Source organism: Xiphias gladius, chromosome 23, assembly GCF_016859285.1.
Source record: "Xiphias gladius isolate SHS-SW01 ecotype Sanya breed wild chromosome 23, ASM1685928v1, whole genome shotgun sequence".
NCBI lineage: Eukaryota > Metazoa > Chordata > Actinopteri > Istiophoriformes > Xiphiidae > Xiphias > Xiphias gladius.
The window spans coordinates 18,116,001-18,138,972 of NC_053422.1; the positions used below are offsets into that span (position 1 = coordinate 18,116,001).

Consider the following 22,972-nt stretch of genomic DNA (forward strand, 5'->3'; position numbering starts at 1 on the left):
GCATGAATAGGAAATGAAATAGCCTTGATGCAGAAAATGAAATCACAAGCGATGGAGATAAATTCATACTGTAACATGCTTTGTCTGCTTTCATAACTTGAAAGAAGAAATTGATTGAAAGTAATTTTTTAGATCTTGTGTCGAAAAATACATACATGATACAGTAGAGCTAGATTATGTGCATCTCTGTAAGTTGTTCTGTTGCTGTTGTGTAGGTACAATGACCGTCGGAGACCTGGTGATGGTGAACGGCCTGCTGTTCCAGCTCTCTCTCCCTCTCAACTTCCTGGGTACAGTGTACAGAGAGACCAGGCAGGCCCTGATAGACATGAACACTCTTTTCATGCTGCTCAGCGTCGATACCAGGATCAAGGTAACTTCTCGGCCTGACAAGCTCCTCTCCACATTGTAGCAGTGAATCGTACAGTGTTTTTATGTGTTCTTTTTTTTTTTTTCTTCTTCTAACAAAATGGAACAGTGGAGAGGAACTTGTACACAATAAAAAGTGATTATAGAGTTCAATATAAAAATTGAAAGCAAGGATGAACTCCAGAACTCGATAAAGCCTTTAATCCAGACTTCTTCTCTAACAGCAGCACATAGTGTTTAATTGCACAAGTGCTAAAAGATTTTAACATTGGACTGAGTTATTCTTCTGGCTGCATGACATGGCTCACCTGTCCACATGTGCTGTAAAAAATGATAGGTTTGCAGTCAAACCAAGTAATTAGGTGCTTGATGTGACTCAGGGGCTTTCTCATCTAGTGCCACTTGTAGGGCATGACATTACTTGCTGCATTAGTGTGATCTGCATCAGGATATTGCAAATTGCAGCAGAGATGTGATTGGCAAATTTTTGGTGATTTATTCAGAGCAGTTATCAACCACTTTTGATCAGTAGCTATTTAAATTGGTGTGCTCTTAAGTCACACTGATTATGTAGTGTGTTGTTTGTTTTTTTGTTTGTTTGTTTTTTGTTTGTTTGTTTTTTTTGTCTTGAATTTCAGTGAGGTTAATATGTATTAATAATATGTTAACGGGCTAATCCATTATTTTAACAATCATTTCAGCTCTCGTAACATCTATTGCCTTTTATATTGAATTGTGGCACTACATGGTGTTGTTTGTGTTAAACCATCTATCTATAAACTCAAATTGAAATTCCAAGTCATATTGAATATATAAAACTAGCTCCTCTTCTTGAACTCAATCATTAAAAACTGCCAAAACAGTTTAGATTTCAAACATGTAGGCCTGGTGTTTCTTCAGTGTAATAGCCATCAGATAATTTTGTGGTTTTGTGTTGTTTCCATTGCATTTATTTTTGTTTTTTTTAACACGACAGCCCATCTTGCGTCAGAAGAACACACTTAAGTGCAAATGCGCCCGCTGCCTAACAATATGAATGCCATTCACATCTCCAGCCTGTAATTACAGTAGGAGAAATGAATCTGTCCAGTTATTTTTCACTCATCAGTAATACTCCTCTCCATTGTGATGGCATGGCGCTGCCCAGCAGGCCATTACTGTCTGAATGCTTTTTTTTGTTTTTGTTGTAGAACATATTGGTCTGTTATGTAGATGTAAAATAATTTAAAACTCCCCCTCACTGGAAACTGCTCCACAAATTAAAAAATAAAATATTTTGACTTCTGTCCATGTGGGGGATGTGAAATTATCATCTGTTTATACTAATGGACTGTGAGTTATTTGTATTAATTGACTGAGGGGGATAGTGGATGATTATGTTGCTATTAGGAAGGATAGAAACGGAGCAGGCCAGGCTTTTACTCTTAGGGCAAGGACGTGCTTTATTCACTGCTGACCTTGGCTGCATCTCAGCACTATGGCTTGACTCAGTATTAACCGAAAGTTTTCACGCCTATTGATCCTTCAGTCACCGTGAAGGGCAGTGTGTGAAGGTTCAGTTGGTCCCTTGAAACGACCTCTTAAATTTGGTGTGAATGTGTCTGCTTTATGCAGTCAGTGTGGGCTCTGGGCGCCAGCATTATCCCTCTTTACAAGGTGTTGGAGTAATGTTGCATCATGCTGGGCCTTCTCTGCCAGTGGCTCTCCTGTATCCATCCCCTCTGTTTCCGTTTTGACTGTCTCAACCCTCTGACTGTTTGCTCTAGGAGAGGGATCTCGCCCCGCTATTAGCTATTACACCACAGGAGGCCACCATCCGCTTCGAGGATGTGTATTTTGAATACCTTGAGGGCCAGAAAGTCTTAAATGGAGTGTCCTTCGACGTGCCTGCTGGGAAGAAGGTGGCCATAGTCGGTGGCAGCGGGTCAGGGTAGGTCAACTTTCATAGAAATACACTTACTGTCAAACCTTAAGCCAGGAGTGTGTCATCTAATTTGTGTGTGTAGTTGGTCATATCATCAGTAGACTGTGGGGGTATAACTCGCAGACAGAATGATGCTGACGATTGGTTCCACGTCTGGTTGCAGGAAGAGCACCATTGTGCGGCTGCTGTTCCGCTTCTATGAGCCCCAGCGGGGGAACATCTATGTAGCGGGGCAGAATATCCGAGATGTCAGCCTTGACAGCCTGAGGAAGGCTTTGGGCGTCGTACCTCAGGTCTGAGACACACCAATGCAATAAAATGATAAAACAAAATTTTAAAAAAATAAACAATAAAAAATAATTTTATCAGCACCACATAGATTGCTTTTCTGTATTTCGAGCTTTTTCACCACAAATGAAATGTACATGTGTCTTGTGAATAGTAAGTGTAGTATATTGGTGAGTTATTATTCATAATTGTATACAACAAGGGGGCAGCATAGAACAGTGTAACATTCATAGTTAACAACAGCATTAGAAGTAAGCTGAATTCAGTTAGGTTTTCACTGCAGTGAGCTCAGAGGCTGATCTGAACAGATGGTACATGAACAGTATTTTTGTCATTTGCGTTCTTTCTCTTTCTCCCTCCTACCCTTGTCTTAATATCTGCAGTCCTCTGTTTCTGTCTCTGCTGCAATAAAAACATTCTCTGAAGCCTCATTTTTTTCATCTAACTGTGTTGTTTTCAGGATGCTGTTCTATTCCACAACACCATCTTCTACAACCTGCAGTACGGGAACATCAACGCTACACCAGAGGAGGTGTACCAAGTGGCACGTCTAGCAGGCATCCATGATGCTATCCTCAGGATGCCCCATGGCTATGACACCCAGGTTGGGGAACGGGGCCTCAAGCTGTCAGGTTTGCTGCACCATTACGACTACTGTTTAAATATGGTCTCTCTGCACAACCAAGCGAAAGAGCTGTGTGTTTTTTGTTTTTCCCCGGATAGTATAATAAACTGGGAAAAAAAAGCGAAAAAAAAAACGCCATTCTCTCAATAACTGGCTGTTAATAGTTTAATTCCAACATAGAAATTCAGGAAGAGCTGGGAAATATATTGATAGAGTAATGTTGTTTTTTTGTGATATGAAACTAGACATGGTCTGGAAATTGTGATTATTGGTTATAATTTTCATTATAGATTGATCTGCTGATTATTTTCTCAGTCCAAAATCAAACAATTTAATATCATAAAAGCAAAAACCAGCAAAAATTAACATTTTTTTAAAAGCTACCACCAGTGAATTTTCCATTAATGATTAATCCTTTATCACAATAGGTGCTGATTAATTTGTTTTTCTGGTCTCTCAGGTTGCTTGATAAAAAAAATTTCTGAATTTGAAAAACTGTTTTAGTTGTTAAACTTTTATTAAATGAATTACCTTTTTTAGTTACCCACTCATTATCCAAAGCAGAAATAGTCCAACCCAGAATATCCTTACATAATTATCGATCATGAGGTATTATGTATAAAATGTTTGATTACGTCAGTTTTGCACAGCTAAACATCTGAAGGCAGACTTCACACCCTTGGTAATTTCTATAGAGGTATCCTCCATCTGCTGCCCAGGATATTGGGAATGGTAGTTTACAGGATGGATGTGACTGAAACATCAGCATAATAAACTGAGAGACTGCAAAATGCTAACATGAAAGATTTTAAGTTTGCATAGTTCTAAATTACGATAGACTTTCGGCATGAATATGGCATTTAAAATAGTATTTAACACTGTGATTATGAGCGGTTTTCTTCTAAAAGTAGATAACAATTAAAATTCATTCAGTAATTAAATTTGACATCCTTTTATGACATTAAGTCATTATGGGAGTTGGGGCTAATCTCGAGCAGCACCTTCATTATTTTATCATTTTCTTCTATGAAGTGTATGAACTTGGCACGTTGCCTTACAGTTATAGTTATCCTGAGTGTAGTATTTGGCTCCTAGCATCACTCTGCAACTCATTTAACCCACAGAAACCCACAGTGTGTGAGCACTTTCACTCAACATTCAAGACACAATTACTGGCAGCACAGATTTCTTTATGCGCAGTGACTGAGTGAGTGAACGCACAAAATAAAGACATGACTAACTTCTCATTAATTTCACTGCTGCTGTAGATGGCAGCTGCCAGTGAGTTTGTGAGACGAGGGGGTGTTCAGGGAGGGGGGCAGTCTGGGCTGTGAGGCTCCCAACTTCCTTCATTGCTTTTCTCCACTGCCAGCAATATTTATATCTGCTGAACGCCGCTTGCTTTCAAGAGGCCACTCACAGCTCATATGTAATAAAGGCCGAGTCAGACACAGTGGGAGATATCTTTGCGTCCTGCTGATTTTTCTTCACAATTAAATTAAAGTCTGTTCTACCAGTCTGAAGCCTGTAACATTGGTATTGTTGGAGTGTGGGCCCTCCGTTTGAGGTAATTATTTGAGGAAAAGGGCCTGAGAGAGATCTGCTGTATCTTCACATACTGTATTTCAAAACCTTTGTCGTCCGCCTGGTTTGCTTTTATTGATGACGTCCGTTGTGTTGTTTCAGGAGGGGAGAAGCAACGTGTTGCCATCGCCCGCGCAATACTAAAGAATCCACCTGTCCTCCTGTATGACGAAGCAACATCCTCCCTCGACTCTATAACAGAGGAGGTGGGCCTGACAGCGCATGAACATATACACACTGACAGACACAGGCATGCATACATAACATACCCACAAATGCCCATTCTCTGCTGCACATACAGGTTGACACCTCACCGTGTCTGCATACACATTTTAGCAGAACAAACACCCACTCAGTCACCTGCTGTGTAGGTACACAATAATTCAGCTCACTCCTGCGTCACATGCCTGCTGTGACATACACCCCCCTCTCTACACCACCTACCCCCATGTTCTCCTTTGCCACCTGCCACTGCTTTCTCCCATTTAATCTCCAGCTCAGCTTAAATTCCGCAGTCTTTGTAAATGTTACATTTAATGAGAAAGTTCAGCATGTCCTCTCTGAACTTCAAGAAAAAGAGTGGGGCAGTAGATGTGGTTGTTAATTGAGCTTCTCTGCGGCTTCTCATCATGAAGGTGTTTTTTAAATTATCATATGTAAACACTGGGGAAAAAAAAGCATATGAGGGTGGATGTCGCTGAGCAACATTGTGTTGACTTAGCTGCTTCTTCAAATCAAAGTTAAGGAGTACATTTCATATGTTTCCTGTCATTCATTCACTTTTTTTTCTGTGTTATTTTTGCAGACAAGCATTACTGCCAACCTGGGGAAGTATTTTTCTTTGGAGTCAGGGATACTCTTGTTAACACAGTGATCATTTTATTTGTCTTTGTGTGCTTCCAGAACATCCTGAGTTCGATGAAGGAGATGGTGAAGGACAGGACATCAGTGTTCATCGCTCACAGGCTTACCACAATTGTAGACGCAGATGAGATTATAGTGCTCAATGAAGTAAGAGCACATCCACTTATTTTTTTACTTGATCTCACGCCTTCCCTGATTAACATTTTCAGTTGTAATGTCAGTTTCATAAAAGCAAATTATATGACGGTTTAGAGTTTCCAAGTATAAACATGCACTGTGTTAATTGCCAATCCAATTAGATGATTTTGCATTGAGGGGAAAGATGATGACCTGCACTCTGTGTGACCTTCAGCGCACTGTATTTGCCAGCAACAGGAATTTACAAAGTGGCCTCTGTTTTTGTCCCTCTTTTATTTTCTGTTACCTTTCTTCAACGTACATGATTAAAACGTGCTTTGTTTAGCTTTTCCCATTAATTTCAGCAACAAGATACTGTTAGTACAAGTCAATGTATTATTTTCTCCATAAGGGCTCATTAAAGCAGTCAGACTCGACTGGCTGTTTTGGTCAAATGGCGTGTCTTGTTTGTCTCGGTGACTAATAATGTATGGGCCAGGTTCCCAGACACTGATGAGGCCTTATTGAGACATTTCTTTCAGTGAAGATCGCCATATAAATGGTCCATCTATACAGTTTTTGGACAGATGTGTTAATATCAGGCTGGAGGTGCCATGGAGACGAGGACAGGATTTTCTTAAAATGTGGAAACCATGAATCTTTTTGGTGCATTGTCGCTGTATTGTGCATTAGAGAAATCTCCAAGTGAAGAGAAAAATGCTGCAGCATGTAAAGGGTTGGGCTTCACGACACAGTAAAGCACAAAAAGAGACGGAGTGAAGTCAGTTATCATCTGGAAATTAAGAATTAATATGAAAGGTAACACAGGTGAAGTGACATTTTCCACCAGTGTTCGAGTCAGATAGGATAAAATGAGATGAGGTTTCTTTGAACTGCGGCGAGTGAGCCTGTGTTCTATGTTTCCAGAGTCAGATGGCAGGGATCAGAGGGTCGTGGTGAGGAGGCATGTTTGCGTGTGATGTCGCCATGGCGTTTGCTAGTGTCACCAGCAGAGGACTGCCTGGGGCGCTCATTAAAATAACGAGCGGAGGCAGTCACGTGCCTGTCTTGGGTGCACTAAAGATGATGCCAACACCTCTGCATGCTCATGGGAGGTGGGGGAAGGGGGTGCGTTCAATTGTGCCCAACCGTGTGGGAGGGATGTGTGTTTGTTGCGTGTGGATGCGCGTGTGTGTCTGCGAGGCCATGTTTTTGTGAAGGGAATGCAACAGTTGTTGGGGAGGCGGCAGGGATCCTTTTGGGGGGGGGGTCAGTGTTGTCTGGGCTGGAAGAAATGCTAACTATAGGACTCTATGTGCATGGCCCCTTCATTTTAACTCTGTTTTGCCATTTTTGTGCTAATTCACTTTTCCTTTTTTTCCTTGATTCTCCTCCTTTTCTCTGCCAGGGTAAAGTGGCAGAGCGTGGCAACCACCACACCCTCCTGAACACCCCAGGCAGCTTGTACGCAGACCTGTGGAACACCCAGAACAGCAGAGTCCTGAACAGCAGCAAGAGCTCGCCCGAGCCCCCACCTGAGCGGCTGTCCCAGAAGGAGGAGGAGAGGAGAAAATTGCAGGAGGAGATCCTAAACAGTGTGAAGGGCTGTGGGAACTGCTCCTGTTGAGAGAAGCTGACACCTCCATGTCTCTTCATCCCTCACAGAGAGTGGAGGAAGGGGGGGGGGTACATCCCCACTACCCACTCCAACTCCAGCCAAGCCTCCACCCATGTGACTGTCCCTCCCCCTCCTCATGTGAATAAAGGCCACTGCTCGCCAAAGTGAAGGAGGAGGAGCAGAACAGGGAGCAAGTGTGTTTAGCACTGGCTGGTGTCCAGAGATAGAGCTTCTGTGCCAGTTGCCTCAGCTGAAGCCAAGCGTAAGAAACCTTGTATATCACATACGTGTGTGTAAGACATCTGTTAGTCAACATGGTTGCCCCCCTCCTCCTCATTTTTGACATCAGGTTTATTGACATCTTCCATTGCACTGGAAACTGATGAGAGCACACATAATGACTTACATTTGCCTTGATGTTGACAGAAAATTTGTATTGATTACATCTTTAAATTATTTTCCAAATAGATTGAACCTATAGTTTGCCTTTTTATATTAAGGATGTGTACATTATTCTGCAACTAGGTGATCAAATTTAGAATGCAGAATTACAAAGATTGTTCTGCAGTATTGGGTTCATTTGAATAACACTATTTCATAAAGCTGATACTTCAGTGGGATTCAGTCATAATGCACAGTGCCCATGACATTGTTCTGATTTCAAATTTCTCGACAAATTAAGACATAATATGGATGTTTGGTCTCATGCATAACAGCTCTCCAGTGAATCAGCAGTATGTAAGAGTCACATTCATGTAAATATAACACCCTCAGAATGAAAAGAGGTAACTAATAAATCATGAATGGTTTTCACCACAAATGGAGCCATTTTAAAAAGCAACAACTTGAAAGCCTCCTCTGGGAACATTTCACAGTCATATCATTTAGTGTTGTTTTTGACGGGCCTCTACTAATGAAAAGTTGTGTTTAGGTTTTCACAATGCTAAGACAGCCTGTTGGATTGTATGATCAGAATACAAAGACTTCCTCCTGAAGGTTACATGTAAATGTAAATATTTAAAAACTGACAGTACATGCGTGTCCTCATTTTCTGAGGGCTTTTTGGCTATGATATGCACATTTTGTTAGGAACCTTGCTATGATATTGTATCTATCAATGAAAAATTATTAGTTGGTTGTCTTGTACTATACACACGATATAAAGCCTGGCATAGTATTATTTGGAATGTGTGAGTACATTGCAGACGGATTAATAAATGTTGGCTTTTTCTCTAAATAACAAGGTTTCCAGATGCTGTTGTTCTGATCAGATTTGGGTGATATGACCATATGTGGTGTAAGACAATAAAAAAGTTGTTATACAATTGATACCAAGGTAGCTATATCTTCATTTACCGTGTTTGTTTTAGACTGGTAGTTCCCAGCCTGAGGGTCAGGCCCAATCTAAGGGGTCAGAAGATGATTAACAAGCTAGAAAGAAAGAAACATTTCAGGCTACTAATAGGCATGACATTTATCTTTGCTATTTATTTGTTAAATGAATAGTTTGGCGTTTTTGGAGCTTTCTTGCTGAGAGTTAGATTAGAAGATTGATACCAGTCTCAAAAGGCTACAGGTAGCTGCACAGTTTTTACCTTCTCAGTGTGTTTAATTTCAATACTTTCAGAAGTCTGGAGAGGTAAAATTGGTAAAAAGTTGGACATTTTGGGTAATGTGCTTATTTACTTTCAAACTGAGAGTTACATGCCACTTGATACCACTCTCAAGTCTGTGTGTTAAATATAAAGCTACAGCCAGTAGCTGGTTAGCTTAGCCTAGCATAAAGACTGGAAACAGCTAGCCTGGCTCTTTCCAAAGGTAACAGAATCTACCTACCAGCACCTCTAAAGCTCAACAAATAAACTTAATATATTTCATATTTTCATGATCCGTGTGAAATCCTACAAAAGGGTAGTTCCATGTAAAATCAACAGATTTTAGAACATGTTCCTGACTGACCATCTTGGATTTGGTTCATTCATTATGTAAATAATATCATTGTGCCCAACCACTAATGTGCAAAATTTTTGACTCGTATCTTTTTTAGTTTCTGAGATATGAAGGCTTTTAAAAAGGGGTCATCATTGATGTTGATGTTTTTTTTTGTGTATTTCCCCAAAATCTCAAACAATTCCTTTAAATACCACATGATTTTACTTCTTCAGGCCTCTAAAAATATTCAAATCAAAAAATCTGAGAGGGTAACAAGACTATGGCAAAACCTAGTCTATGGCTGGACCGTCCTTTATCTTTTTGCTTCTCTCCTAATCTCTGTCCTCACATATACAGTATTTTAATACAGCTGAATTCCCAATAGAGCTGTTCTCATTTACATGTTTTTCTGATTCTGTTTTCAGACATTGGAACAAGTATGAAAAGTGACTGCAACGCTTCCCATTAAGACTACTTGTTAACCAGCAGTCACTTCCAAGCCATTTCCAAGCTGCTGCTCTGCACTGGTAAAATCCTGATTTTTATAACCGCAACGTCGTCTGACAAAATCTCCAAACAAATAGGTTAAAGACAACAGATGTGCTGTGATTTCAGCTATATTTACTTGTAAAATGATCACTCAGAGAGAGAGTTAGGAGCTCATTCACGCGTGCAAGCTGCCGTGCGGTGAATTGAATGAGATGCATAGAGAGGTGTGCCTGCGGAGGGAAACCCTTACCTTGCACTCGCGAGGCAATGCTGTCTTCTACGGAAAGTACATCAGGTCATCCAAAGGGTCAGGTTTGGTTGCTTTTCTGAAGACAAGTTGCTAAAGGCGTGTGAAAGGTCTGTAAATCTAGTGAAGAAGTTTCCAAATTGGCAACACTGCCTGTAAACGCCCCCCTGATGAGGAAATAGAAATTGTTCACCGCAATACATTTTGAAAGAGCAACGGTCAATGGGGAAACTCCAGCACTTGGCTGGCTGACCAATGGTGTGACCCCAGCACTCAGTAAGTCAGCCATAGACATTTGCGTTTTTTGGGTTTGCCCCGCTGTTGCGGTTCAGCCAAAAATCGCTCTTTGCTTGTCTCGCTCACTGCTCACAGAAGTCTGTGGGAAATACTGGCAATATTTACAGGATTCTGGCACAAAAATTGAGCATCTTACTTTTCGTGTATTTAAATCATTGGATTAACCAAAAACAGACGTTCCCATCTCCTTATTTTATCCATGAGGTGTCTGAATATAATCTCTAGAAATTTGATTATATCACGATACAATGTATATTGCTAAAGCAATATAAAATTACATATACTGTGATTGAAGATTTTGTATTATATTTGAGAAGTTTATACTATCTTGTACATTTAGAAATCATTCAGGCAATTTTCGGTACTTTTTCAATGCATCAAATTAATCATAATTGATATCTAAATGTGTATCTCTTGATTAATGATCAAAGGAAAATTAGGTAGAATTCCGTGTATCCCAGGAGAGCACTCAAATAGACCTTTTTAGATTTCATAGTTAACAGATTATTGATCTTTCTTCCACTGGACACAAGTGGGTATGATTTGTCATAGAAGCTGAAGCGTTAAATCCATGAGCACAATAGTGATCCTCACACTCATTGTGTTCATTGTCTGCTGGACAGAATGACAGTTGATCTGCCTAAAGAACGCTTGCAGCTCTCTGGATCCTCCTCTGGGACCGGATACATTAGACGAGACTCTCTGTGAGGCCTTTCGGCAGGATTATAATTGCAGCCGACAATAACAAAAACATTCACATAACGTGACAGACCAAGCCCTGCTGCGCTGCATAGTGAAGCCTCCACCACCTCCTGAGGAAGTCACACATTATAGATGAAAGTAGACTTTGATAGGGCCCTGCTTAAAAGGAAACCAACTGGATGATTACTGGTTGGATGGGTCTCCTTTCATGCGTCAGATGTCCAGGCAGATGAGTTGATGTTAATGGCGTTCTTCTAATCTTACCTAGCAAAAGATTATGAGACTATTCATTAGCAACTTACAACAATGTTCAGCTGCTACAGGTTATTTGCTAATTATTCAGTGAACATAATTCACTATGATCTGCTCAGGTTCTGTGAGAGAGGCTTAGATATTACACAGAGCAGAGTTTTTTGCTTTTCCTCTTCTTTGCTGAGGCAAAGCTTTGTGCGTGTGTGTTTGATATGGTCAAGGACATAACACTCTCAAGTGCTGAAGTTACTGAGCAATCCGAGATGGACCTACACAGGGAGGGTGTTTGCTTTGTGGCTATTTATGTTTAAAAAACTGAATCACAAAATCTGTTGTTCATTGACCCTTAATTGTTCTGTATGGTGTGCATGTGATTAGCGCTGCTGTGAGCTGTTTGTCTGCATGTCTTCACGAGGTAATGAGGAGGCCATCTCCTTGTTTACAATGCAGCATTCTGCAGGTGCAAAGGAAGATAGGCACACAAAAGCCTCTAATAACATCCTTAATATGGACCGCAGCAGGAGATTCAGCCCCTGATGCAAACCACAACCTTCCACTGAAGGAGAGATTTTCACAGAACATTCTACTGATGTGAAGATAGGATGATGTCTTCTTGCTGCACCCACTCTTTCAGTCTTTACGTGGCTATTTCGTATTATCCTGCACAGTGATTCAGAGATCGATTTAATATGTAGAACCTCCAAACAAGAGATACATTTCTGGTCCAGTGAAAACTCTTCTGAGTGCACAGGTGATAAGATGGGTTCAGCCACACACGTCAAATCCCCGCTTGCCATTCCGTGGCCTGTTGCTGAAGTCCACCGCGCTCTTTCTCATCAAGATAACATGCAGAGTAAGCTGGGACTCAGGGTGATCCCTCTGCACCAGACACTCAGCTCCCATCCCACTACAATGGAACTAGTATGTGGCCAAGGGCGTCTATGCCTTGATAAATATGCATCAATGCCTCAGAGAAGATGTAGTTATTTCCACCGTTTTGTGTGGGAGTGTAAATTTATGTGCGTAATCCCTGTATACTATATCTATGCTCCTGGTCAAAATGAGAATGAATATTCACACATGCGTGCACTTAGACACACACAGCTGATCCTTTTAAAGTCAATAAACACAGACATAGTTGGTATTACCGTCTCTGCACATATGCTGTGTGCTGCAGATGATGCAACCTTTGAGCAGAGCCTGGAAGATCGAGGCTACAAATGTTTAATATGTACATAAAAACATCAAGGTTAGAAGAAGTTTTGAGAAAATAATTAATAAAAATAAAAATAAAACCATATTGAAAACATCACTGTTAAAGGGATGTTTGGAAAGGCGATGGAGCCAACTAAGTTCTAAATTCTAGAGTAGGTTGTAATGAAGTGAATAAGGGTGGGTTTTAAGTCTTGATTTAAAGATTTCAACTGAACGTATTTCTTTAACATGTACTGGAAGGCCAGTCCAGAGGTGAGGGGCACAGCAGGCAAATGCTCCGTAGGCTGACTGATTTTTAACTGAAGGAATGACCAGGAGACCAGGATCGAGAGAGCAAAGAGGGCAGGCCAGTGAAAATGGTATAACTAGCTCAGATAAGTAAGGTGTTGCAAGTCCATGCAAGGCATTCTAAGTTAAAAGAAGAAACTTAAAATCAGCTCTAGCTTCTAGTAGCACAACTAGGATGACCACAGGAAAGGGCATTTTAATAATCAAGTCTGGAAGATACAAATGAATGGATTATGGCTTCAGCATCACGCTATGATAGAATAGGTTGGCTTTTAGCAGTATTATGAAGATGAAAAAATGCTGTCTCATTAATAGCCTTGACAAAAATCACTTAAAGGTTTTTGTTGCTCAAACGCTCAGAAATAATACAGCCATCAATGTTAACACTCAAATTCTCAAATAATATATATATTTGGCTGGTCTAACAACTAACAATTCCAACAGAATGTTCATACCCAGCCATTTCTTTTAATTTCTGATAGGCCTCTAAATTTAGGAGTTGGGAGAAGTAATTTGGCTTTACAGGTACATATAGCTGTGTATCATCAGTGTAGCAATGAAAACTAAGACCTTATTTGCAAGTGATGTCAACAAGGGCAAGCATGTAAATAGAAAAAAGCATAGCGCCAAGGACCGATCCCTGGGTTACACCAAACTGACTTCAGAAAATTCAGAGATTGTATTGTTGTAAGTCACATGTTGAGTTTTGTTTGATAATTATGAATGAAACCAATATTCTTCTCCACTCAAGTCAAGATGCAGCAACAATGACGTTAGTCAGAATCAACAGTAATTAGGGGATAACCGACTACTCTGGTCAAAGCAGTTTCAGTAGTATGACAGGACTGAAAGCCACATTGAAAATTATCAGTAAGACTGTTGTTTGATAATGGGCAGTAGGCTAATCAGCGACACCCCTTTTCAGGTAATTTCGACATACACCGGTGTTGTGGCTGATGATGTATATACAGTATATATACAATAGATACATATATATATAGTTGTTGCTGTATTTCAGCTGCTCCCGTTAGGGGTCACCATCGGCATGTTTGATCGGCATAGGTTTTTACACCGGACGCCTTTCCTCCCCAATCCAGGAAATATATATATATACTTTATATGTACATATATCCATATATATAGATATATATACACACAGTATATATCTAGATATATAAATACTGTATGTGTAATTATATAGATTGTGTAAAAGGAGGAATGGAAATTGGTCTATAATTATTCAGAATTTGCAGATCAATTTTAGGTTTTTTAAGTAGCACTTTTATAATGGCAGTTAGAAGAATAGGAGAAAACAGGAAAACAGAAAACAGGAAACAGTTGCTTAAAATGATTAGACGGTATACAGTAGGGTCTAATATGCAGGTTGTAGGTTTGGAAGCAGTTACCAGGCTGGTAAAGGCCTCAGGGGAAATTATTTCAAACTGTGAAAGAGTGCAGTTGATCTGAGTCACAGTGCCTGCATTCATTAAAGTATTGGCGAGTTCATAGCTATCATTCTGAGAGGAGTGTTGATCAGTGATTTTATCTCTAATTGAGTCAATCCGATTTGTGAAGAAATTCAGAAAATCATCAGCATTGAACGAACAGCCACTGGAAGGGGTATTCCGTGTAAGTTTAGCAACAGTGTCAAACAGAAACTGTAGATAATTTTTATTAATGCTAATCAGTTGAGAGAAATATGCTGTCCTAGCAGCTCATTATAACTGGTCATGCATTTTTAAGACTCTTTTGAAACCAAATTATCATAAAACTTTCTAAAAGCTAGGTGCGCCAGGTGTGTATGGCGCTGCAAAAAATCCCAGAACTCTAGCTCTGTATTTGTAGCTCGTAAAACTTTGAAACTGGATCAAATGCCTGAGGGTGAGGCACCGTTGAGGAGGATTCGTGGGCTTGTGCCGGTCATGCCCTGTCATTCAGTGGTGTCTTTAAGACTTTTAGATTGGTTCACATGAATAAGTGTGAACCTGCGTGTACATTTCAGGACTGCTGTTTGAATCAAGCTCACCGCATCTCATACAGGGCTGACAAATCAGACCAAATGGCCCATTGTTAGACTGTTTGGTCAGGCACAGTGATGCTAATACAAAGACGGATGCATGCAGGTTACAACTGTCATAATCTTATTGGAGATTTCACACCGACTGTCAGACCTGGTGAGTGTCACAGGCTGAAATTTCAGCATTAACATTCTGCTCTCAACCCTCACCGCCTTTAATTTTACATGGGCTTGAATGCCAGATTTACCTCCTGTAGATTAGGTTTATTTAAACTTTAAACTGTGTTACGGAGAACGTGCCCATTTATCACGTTTTATTCAGACTAACTTTTCAGCTGCTCAGCCTGGAAAACCTATGTTAGTATATTGTAAAACATTTTATTGTTGTGCTAGATCTGTCAGTCTATTCTATACTGGCTTGTCATATTTTCCAGTACATATCCTTACCTCGACATTTAACAATTTTGCTGAACTTCATGTTCAGCCTTGACATACCTTTGTCACAATTGGTCACAAACATCTTTCATGACAGAATATTTTTCAGAAGTCCTACTGCATCTAAAGCATTTGACTGAAACTCTGACTAAAGAAAGTACCTAAATCAACCAAACTGACCGAATAACAAATGCCCGGTAGAGTTTTTGGTCAGGTAGCATAAACTGACCCAGTTATCTGCAGTGAGCCCTTGTTTTAAACTTTATTTAGTTATTGAGACAGGACTTAAAATCATGAAACATTTGAACAAAAGTAAATCAATATTTTCTATACTGTAAAACAAGTACATTCAATATATTATTTACCTTGTCAGCAATATGACACAACAGTTCCTGTTTTACAATGTAACAATGAAAGAAGAACAACATGTAAATGACTCACAACATAATCCTGGAAATCCAAGTAGAAGTATCTCCGAATTTGCAGTATTAAAACCCAGACACACGGACAGTACGATGAAGTCACTCCACATCTGTGTAAAAAGAATGTGGACCTGTAAAACTTCCAGCTGTCCGGGTGTTGAATTAAGAGAGCTTGTTAGTGAAACTGTTTCTCTGAAATACAGAATTGCAATCATTCTTTCTTTGTGATCACTTCATAACACCCCCCCCCCCCCCCCCCTAATTTACACTATAGTATGCTTTTTTTCAAATATTCTGTGAATTTATTATACAGTTCTTTTAACTATGAGTTTGTGTGTTATGTTTTTGAGACTTTGTAAAGAATATACACACTAGGCTTGAGGAGAAATCACAGGTTGTTGATCTTGCATAAACAGTTTTTTTTGTTATTTTGTGTAAAAGCAGTTTAAAAAAAAAAAGCTCTGGAATTATTTTTGCACTACCTGGATGAAAAAGTAAAATTAATATGGTAAATGAAAAATAGTAGTTTAAATCTTAGGTTTTAAATCAAGGTTATATTTTCTTTTACAGCACCATATTTAAGCCATTCTTTTGTGCTGTGTTTCTTACATTCAAATATCTTTAATTTAGTTTCATTTTAAAGAGAGTGTGTGTGTCATTCATTCATGAGGATGCTAATATCTTTAAAATAGTATATTATGTCACATTCATGACATAAAGACAGAGATGTTATTTTTCCCATAGGTTTACAGTTGATGTATTGAGTTAGATGATATGAAACGTGGTATAACATTTCCTACAAGAAATATTATGACCCCCTTTCTGGTAATGGCATTACCTTTGGTGATCAATGCTTTGTATTAGATCAATCCTGAATTGCTGCCATCTTGACAGGTAAGCAACCCTTTTCAACTCTTAACTCAAACTTTTCAACACACATGTTCATTGTATTTGTATGCAACATTTAAGCTTCAGTACTACATTTTATAGCTGAGCTAATTATCTCACATTACGTTTATTCTGCAGTAGTGATTACCTCTGTTTACAGGAAAGACATGAAGAAACTCAGTAATTATACCAGCATGAAAATATTCTGCTCTTGTCAGCTTTGAGTTTTGTTTTCTACTTGCAGTGCTCAAGAGAAGCTGTGAGCCAATTTGTCACTTCCCTAAAAACCTGTGTAATGGTGACTGCGGTTGAAAAAAAAAGGAATAAGTAACAATAAGAAAAACAATAAGCGGATCAATCGATAAGTCGATCCACAAAGAAAATATGTGCAACAATGACATTGACTGATGAGTCATTTAAGTCAATTTTTTAAAGAAAAAAAATGCCAAAAACAAAAAAAGAGGGACTGATTTCAGTTTCTAAAATATTAAGATTTTCAGTATTGGACCTTTATGATGAGGAAGTAATTACCATTAGACTGCTGGCCAGAAAAAACACAAGCTGTTTAAATATAACGTCAACCTTAGCTTTCTACTTTCTGACACTTTTAGAAGAGTAAATGATTCATTGAAGAAATAATAGTCAGATTAGTCAATTATGAAAATAAGAGTTAATTGCAGCCCTCACTAATACCTTATGGTCTAGGGTTTTGTCTGTAAACTATCAGAGAAGAGATTTAAAAAAAAATGTCAGTCACAAGTTCTCAGAGCCCTAGGGAACGTCTTCAAATGTCTTGTTTTGTCAGACCAGCAGTCCAAAACCCAAAGATATTCAATGTACGATGAAAACAGAGAAAAACACTACATTTTAGGAGCTGAAACCAGCAAATATTAATCATTTTTTTATGGATAAGCCATCACTCTATTAACTAAATTACTTATTATTAACATTCTGTCAACTAATCGATTAACTAATTGTTTTAGACTCTATATTCAACTTCTAGAGCTGGAACAATTAAACAAATGACAGAAAATGAATCAGTAACTGTACGGGTAACTAATGAATCATTTCAGTCTTAACATTTGCTGGTTCCAACTTCTCCTTTGTGAGGATTTGATGCTTTTCTTTGTCATATATGATAGTGAACTGTATATCTTTGAGTTTTGAACTGTTGGTCAGATCACAGAAGCAATTTGCATTTGTCACCATGGGAGCTGGGAAATTATACAAGGCATCTATCACTATTTTGTGACATTATATGATTAGTCGTGGGAATAATCAGCAGATTAATCAGTAAAGAATTATACCATGTGCTGTACATCTATGAAATGGAAGCACTGTTTTTTTTTCTTTTCTTTTTTCCCCGCTTGTGTGTACAGCCCTGCCCTCCATTGACTATAATGTTTACAGCAATTCAGTCTGGGGTGAAACACTGTGAGGTCTCATATGACATAACTGTGCATTGTAACTTCAGACATGTGACAAGATCAGCTGACCACGAAGTCGCTGTCTCTTTGATACAAATTTAACTTTTTCATTCAATCGGTTATTCAGCGATTTGCCATTGATCTCTCCGTTTTTACAGTTTGCAGATCCGATTCATGTCGAGAGAGAGAGAGAGAGAGAGAGAGAGAAAGAGAGAGACCCTCAAGTCTATCCAAATATTGCTTCCAAGTCCGGTAAGTGTTATGAGTGGGCCTATCATCCAGCATAGGCATACATGAGTAGCCTATTCATTATTCATGTCATTGCAGTTGCCCTGTTATGATACAGTCCTATTTGGAGTGGGCTACCTGATTTGCTCAGCGCGTCCGTCAAAGCAGTGCGTGGCCCTGCGTCGGGGCTGGCTGTGCGCGCTCATAGGTCGGACCGAGAAGAATCGGAGGGGGGGAGCAGGGAAAGTACGCGCCTACGAGACTGCGCGCCGCAAGGAGGGGGAGAGGTCCAGCTGCAAAAAAAAAAAAAAAAAAAAGAAAAAAAAGAAAAAAAAAAGAAAAAAAAACAGAAAGAAAGAAAAAAAAGAAAGAGGGAGAGAAAAATACGCCGTGACAATGGCAACATCAAGCATCTCGTAAAAGGTAGAGAACAGGCGAGGGGGCGCCGCGGATCGGGAGTTTGAGAGGCGACGGCCCCTGTTTGTCCTGCGAAAAGGCGGCGATATTAGGACATGCTGGCTGCTCCTGTAGCGCGTTTCCTGGAATACGAATTCTTCCGTAATTGAAAATGGAGCGGCGGGGGAGAGGAGAGTCGCGCTGTCTCCATCATTGAGAGGCGCGTCCACCTGCTATTACTGGAGGCCCGGGCTGCTGCTGCTGCTGCTGCTGCTGCTACTGCTGCTGTTGCCGCCGCCGCCGCCGCTGCTGCTGCTGCTGCTGCTGCTGGTAGTGGCGGGGAGGGTGGGTGGGGGGAACATGCAGGGAAAGTGCTTGCATTTCGGGGGAAAGACGCATCTCTGATCCTGCCCAGAGCAGCTGAGAAGGATCCCATTGCGACGGGGGAAAAAAAACGCAGTTTGGGCGCATACGCCGTGGAGGTAGGCAGTGGAAACGTTATTATGCTGCTATTCAGCGTGCCGTCTGTATTTGAATAGGGAGCGAGCTCTATTAGGTATGCACATGACAGCTTGATTTATACACGCTCTGATTTATATCCCTGCTTTCCCTGATTTGATCTGATCGGACATTTTATTCAAAGGGAGAACACACCAAGCATGCGGTGTAGTAGCAGCCCTGCCTCCTTGGGACAGCTGTCGTAGCCTACATTCATTCGTCTCTGCTCCATCGATTACCCATTCCCTGCGAAAAATACCCCCACTTATTCAAAGCACAGGCTCTGACCTATTCGCTTTAGGCGCAGAAATGCAACACAAATACAGATGCCACGTGTGGTCGTTCGTATTGAAGCCAGCTACCTTGCACTGTTTGCATGTTTTGAAGACAAACAGTGGCCTGTGGACGTCATTTTGAATCAACGTTATGCATCCCGAGCAGTGCTGCCCCGAAATGGATAAGGAATGAATAGAGGGGAATAATCTATAGTCCAAACTAATGAATGATTCATGAATGGGCTATTGAAACCCAATGGGATAACACATCCTCTTACAGCTAGGCCCCTCCACACTGTGATATGGCGAATAAATGATTCATAAACGCTTCATAAGCACAAATTCTTAGAATTGGCCTAAACATCACGGTAGCAGGGCAGGCACAGGTGCACCGAGGCATGTGTGAATGCCTGCACTGTGGGGTCACTAGATCAGTAGCGTACTGTGTCTGTGCTCCCCTTTAAGGATGCCTCATGACAGATGTTTACTGGGTGTCCCAGTCAGCCACACTGCCAGCCCGTGAACCGCTGCCCATAATGACTGCCTCTGTGCTGTGGTTTTGTGGAGGTGTTAGAATTAGTTGTTAACTTTGTTTGAAATAGGATTTTAATTGGATTAAATTTTAACGAGCTAGAAATTTGCCTGGCTGATGTTTATTGGAATGGCTCTCGAGATGGGATTTTCAGATAAGAACTTGGTGAATTTATTGCCATAATTAATGATCTGCATAGCGCACAGTTATTGACCAGACATGCCTTGCTTGGATTTATGTTTTGAAGCGTTTGTAGCCCATTTGACAGGTTGCCTTTTGACTTTCCAGCATGACCTGGGCACTGGTTGGAATATTTGCTTTAAAATAACACGTAATGTTAAACTGACAGGTCCAGGGGGCAGTTACAGTGAGCTGTTATAATGCCTGTCGCTGCCCTCTCCCTGTCTAATGTGAAGACAGCAGTGGAAACCAGATGGAAGGCCATGCATTGATTGAGTCTAAGAGAGCCTATAAGAGGGCCAAATTGAGTTGACACGTTGATGTGGGTGTCATTATCATGTGTGACGGCACAGTGTGCCATTGGGCCCGAGGCTACATGACGTGTGGAGGGAAGAGGGCCGTCTTGCTCTGGTCGCCTGGCCTTGTTTGAAGATCACAGATGCAGAAACTAACAGGAGTTATCATATCAAACTGTGTCTCCACTCTGTGATGTGCCACCAAGCCCGCCATGGAGGATTGTCTTTACAGCATTTGCCATTCACATCTCCCCCTGATCAGTCTCATTGCTTTTGCTAAAGTGTCATTCCCCGTTCAGTTTAAATTGGGTGAGAAATTGAGCCCAATGACACATTTCAACGCCATGGCTCTGTTCCACAGTAGCAAGGACAGCGCTGGCAGGTTTCCTGAAAATGTGTTTAAAATGCTATCTGAGTGTTATGTTGCAGCAATAAAACCAGCAGCTTGTGTACATAGTCTCTTATCTGCCCCTGCCCATGTGTGCACTGTGGCTTCTCCTCTGCTTCAGCCTTAGGCACATGTGTTGGGCCTCTACTACCATATCTGTCGAACGGGAGAGAGTCTCAATTATACAGAATGAACCGATCCCCATCAATCACCATGCTTCGGATTAATATTTTACACCTTGTATGTTCTCATCACTCTAAAGCAGAATAAAGATGAGGAGCAACTACCAGGATTCAATACTGCTGTACCGCAAACATTTATTTTGCATGATTGATTATTTTTTAGTGATTTGGTGTTCCCACATTGCTTGTACTACATCTTCTGAATTTAAAAATAAAAGGATACAGGAAAGAACATCTTGTTAAGCCCACAGAGATGGCTTTTCTTGCCTATATAGAGCCCCGCTGTGTTTAGTGTCTGGAGCGCTGCAGTTTTCTCTGTACATTCTATTGCTACAGTATGGGAGCACCTTGGCTCTGTCCTAGCCTATGTAGAAACATGCTGAGCCTATCAGGACTGATGGTATGTTTAAGCACACTGTGTTTATGTCAGGCTACTGTATCCAGAGGCCCGCTGCGTCGACCCCAGCTCCGCATTTGGGCTGTGACATGCCGGCTCTGGCCCGGCGGAGGCAGTCCTTTTCTGTGCCGCTGCTGCTGCTGAGGTCTGTAATTAAAGGCAGAGGTAAGTCCAGGGGAGAAGGCTGGGCTCTGATTGCTTTTCATGGCCGCGAGGAAAGAGCTGCAGCATGTCCCGAGGGACTGAGGCGCTGCTGAGCTTTTGCTGTCTGCTCTGCCCCCCAGACGAGAGTTGTTCCAGGAGGACACACACATTTGTACTCATACGCTGCTGGCATACTCATGTGCACACATGTAAACATACTCAAACACAGCCTGCTGCACGCACGCACACACGCACACGCACACGCACACACGCACACACACACACACACACACACACACACACACACACACACACACACACACACACACTCTCTGTGGCTGAGAGAGGCAAAAATTACATCTGTAGCTGACAGGCAAACTGTGCTAATCTACTTTAAAGAATGCCCCGTTTTAGAAAATATGTGTCAGTAAGAGGCGTGAGGCGCTGAGACATAACTGTTACAGTGCATTCATGTAATGAATTAAAAAACGCCCAATCAGAAAGACATTAAGGATCTCTCCCTCGATTGGCTGCTGGTTGGCATTGACAGAGCAGTGGATGTGTGATTGAAGCTGAGTATGGATGTGAGCAGAGGCTGCCTGTGGTCGTCTTGGACCAGCGCTCTTCAAGGGGAGCTGTGCCGTCCCCCCTCGCTCTCTCTCTCTCTCTCTCTCTCTCTCCCCTCCCTCCTCCCTCCCCCAGCAGCAGCCAAAGTGATGAGGGCTGCTCTGCACTCTGAGCGGCCTGGCAACCGTGGACATGCTCACATATAGGATCTGGGTGGGCCCCCGCGTTTTTCGGGGAGAAAATGGTCTCAGCGCTCTCCTCTCTGCTTTCTGTGGATTCAATCAAGACAGCCGAGTGGTTAAAGTACACTGAGGGTTTAAACCATCGCATGCCTTACAAGTCCTATCAGAGAGAATCAGGTGGAAGGAAGGAGCAAGAGTACGCTGAGGATAGGAGGTTTAAAAAAAAGAGAGAGACGAAAGCAGTTGGATGCTACTTGAATGCCAAGTCCAGCCACGTTTTTGCACCGTGTTCATGAATTAGTTCTTCCAGGGTAATTAAAGTAATGCATCAGAATTTCTGCCGTTAACAAATAAAAGTCCAATTAAACTTGGGTCTATTAAACCAATTTCCACGTTGCCAACTTGATCTCAATATGTAGGCTGGTGGCCACTGGGACCAAGAGCATGCGGGCTTGACGTTCATAGCTCATTTCCTGCTTCCACATCAGACCCTTATATTACAGATGGATAGATAATGTGAAATTTCCCCTGTTCTCTTCGCACTCTCCCGGGCCCCCTTGTATTTCAACTTGTGGGACTTTTGAAACAGATAGTGAGATGTGATGCTGGGAAATTTGAGAAGGAGCCGAAAGAGGTGGGGATTTAATGCAGTGGGCACAGGTGCACTGACATGAATGGTGTGAAAGCGGCATATTCACAACTTGACT

General features: G+C 41.1%; 1 protein-coding gene across 2 annotated transcripts in view; it reads left to right on the top strand.

Annotated features, from left to right (window-relative positions):
* Window positions 1-8,718, top strand: part of abcb7 (ATP-binding cassette, sub-family B (MDR/TAP), member 7) — a 23,365-nt gene extending 14,647 nt beyond the window's left edge. For both annotated transcript variants that reach the window (XM_040119264.1, XM_040119265.1), the window contains exons 10-16: window positions 216-373; window positions 2,136-2,299; window positions 2,457-2,586; window positions 3,042-3,213; window positions 4,893-4,996; window positions 5,694-5,801; window positions 7,180-8,718. In XM_040119264.1, coding sequence (XP_039975198.1) covers window positions 216-373; window positions 2,136-2,299; window positions 2,457-2,586; window positions 3,042-3,213; window positions 4,893-4,996; window positions 5,694-5,801; window positions 7,180-7,398 — 1,055 coding nt within the window. In that variant the 3' untranslated portion in view covers window positions 7,399-8,718. The remainder of the gene's footprint in view (window positions 1-215; window positions 374-2,135; window positions 2,300-2,456; window positions 2,587-3,041; window positions 3,214-4,892; window positions 4,997-5,693; window positions 5,802-7,179) is intronic.
* Window positions 8,719-22,972: the final 14,254 nt, after the last annotated feature.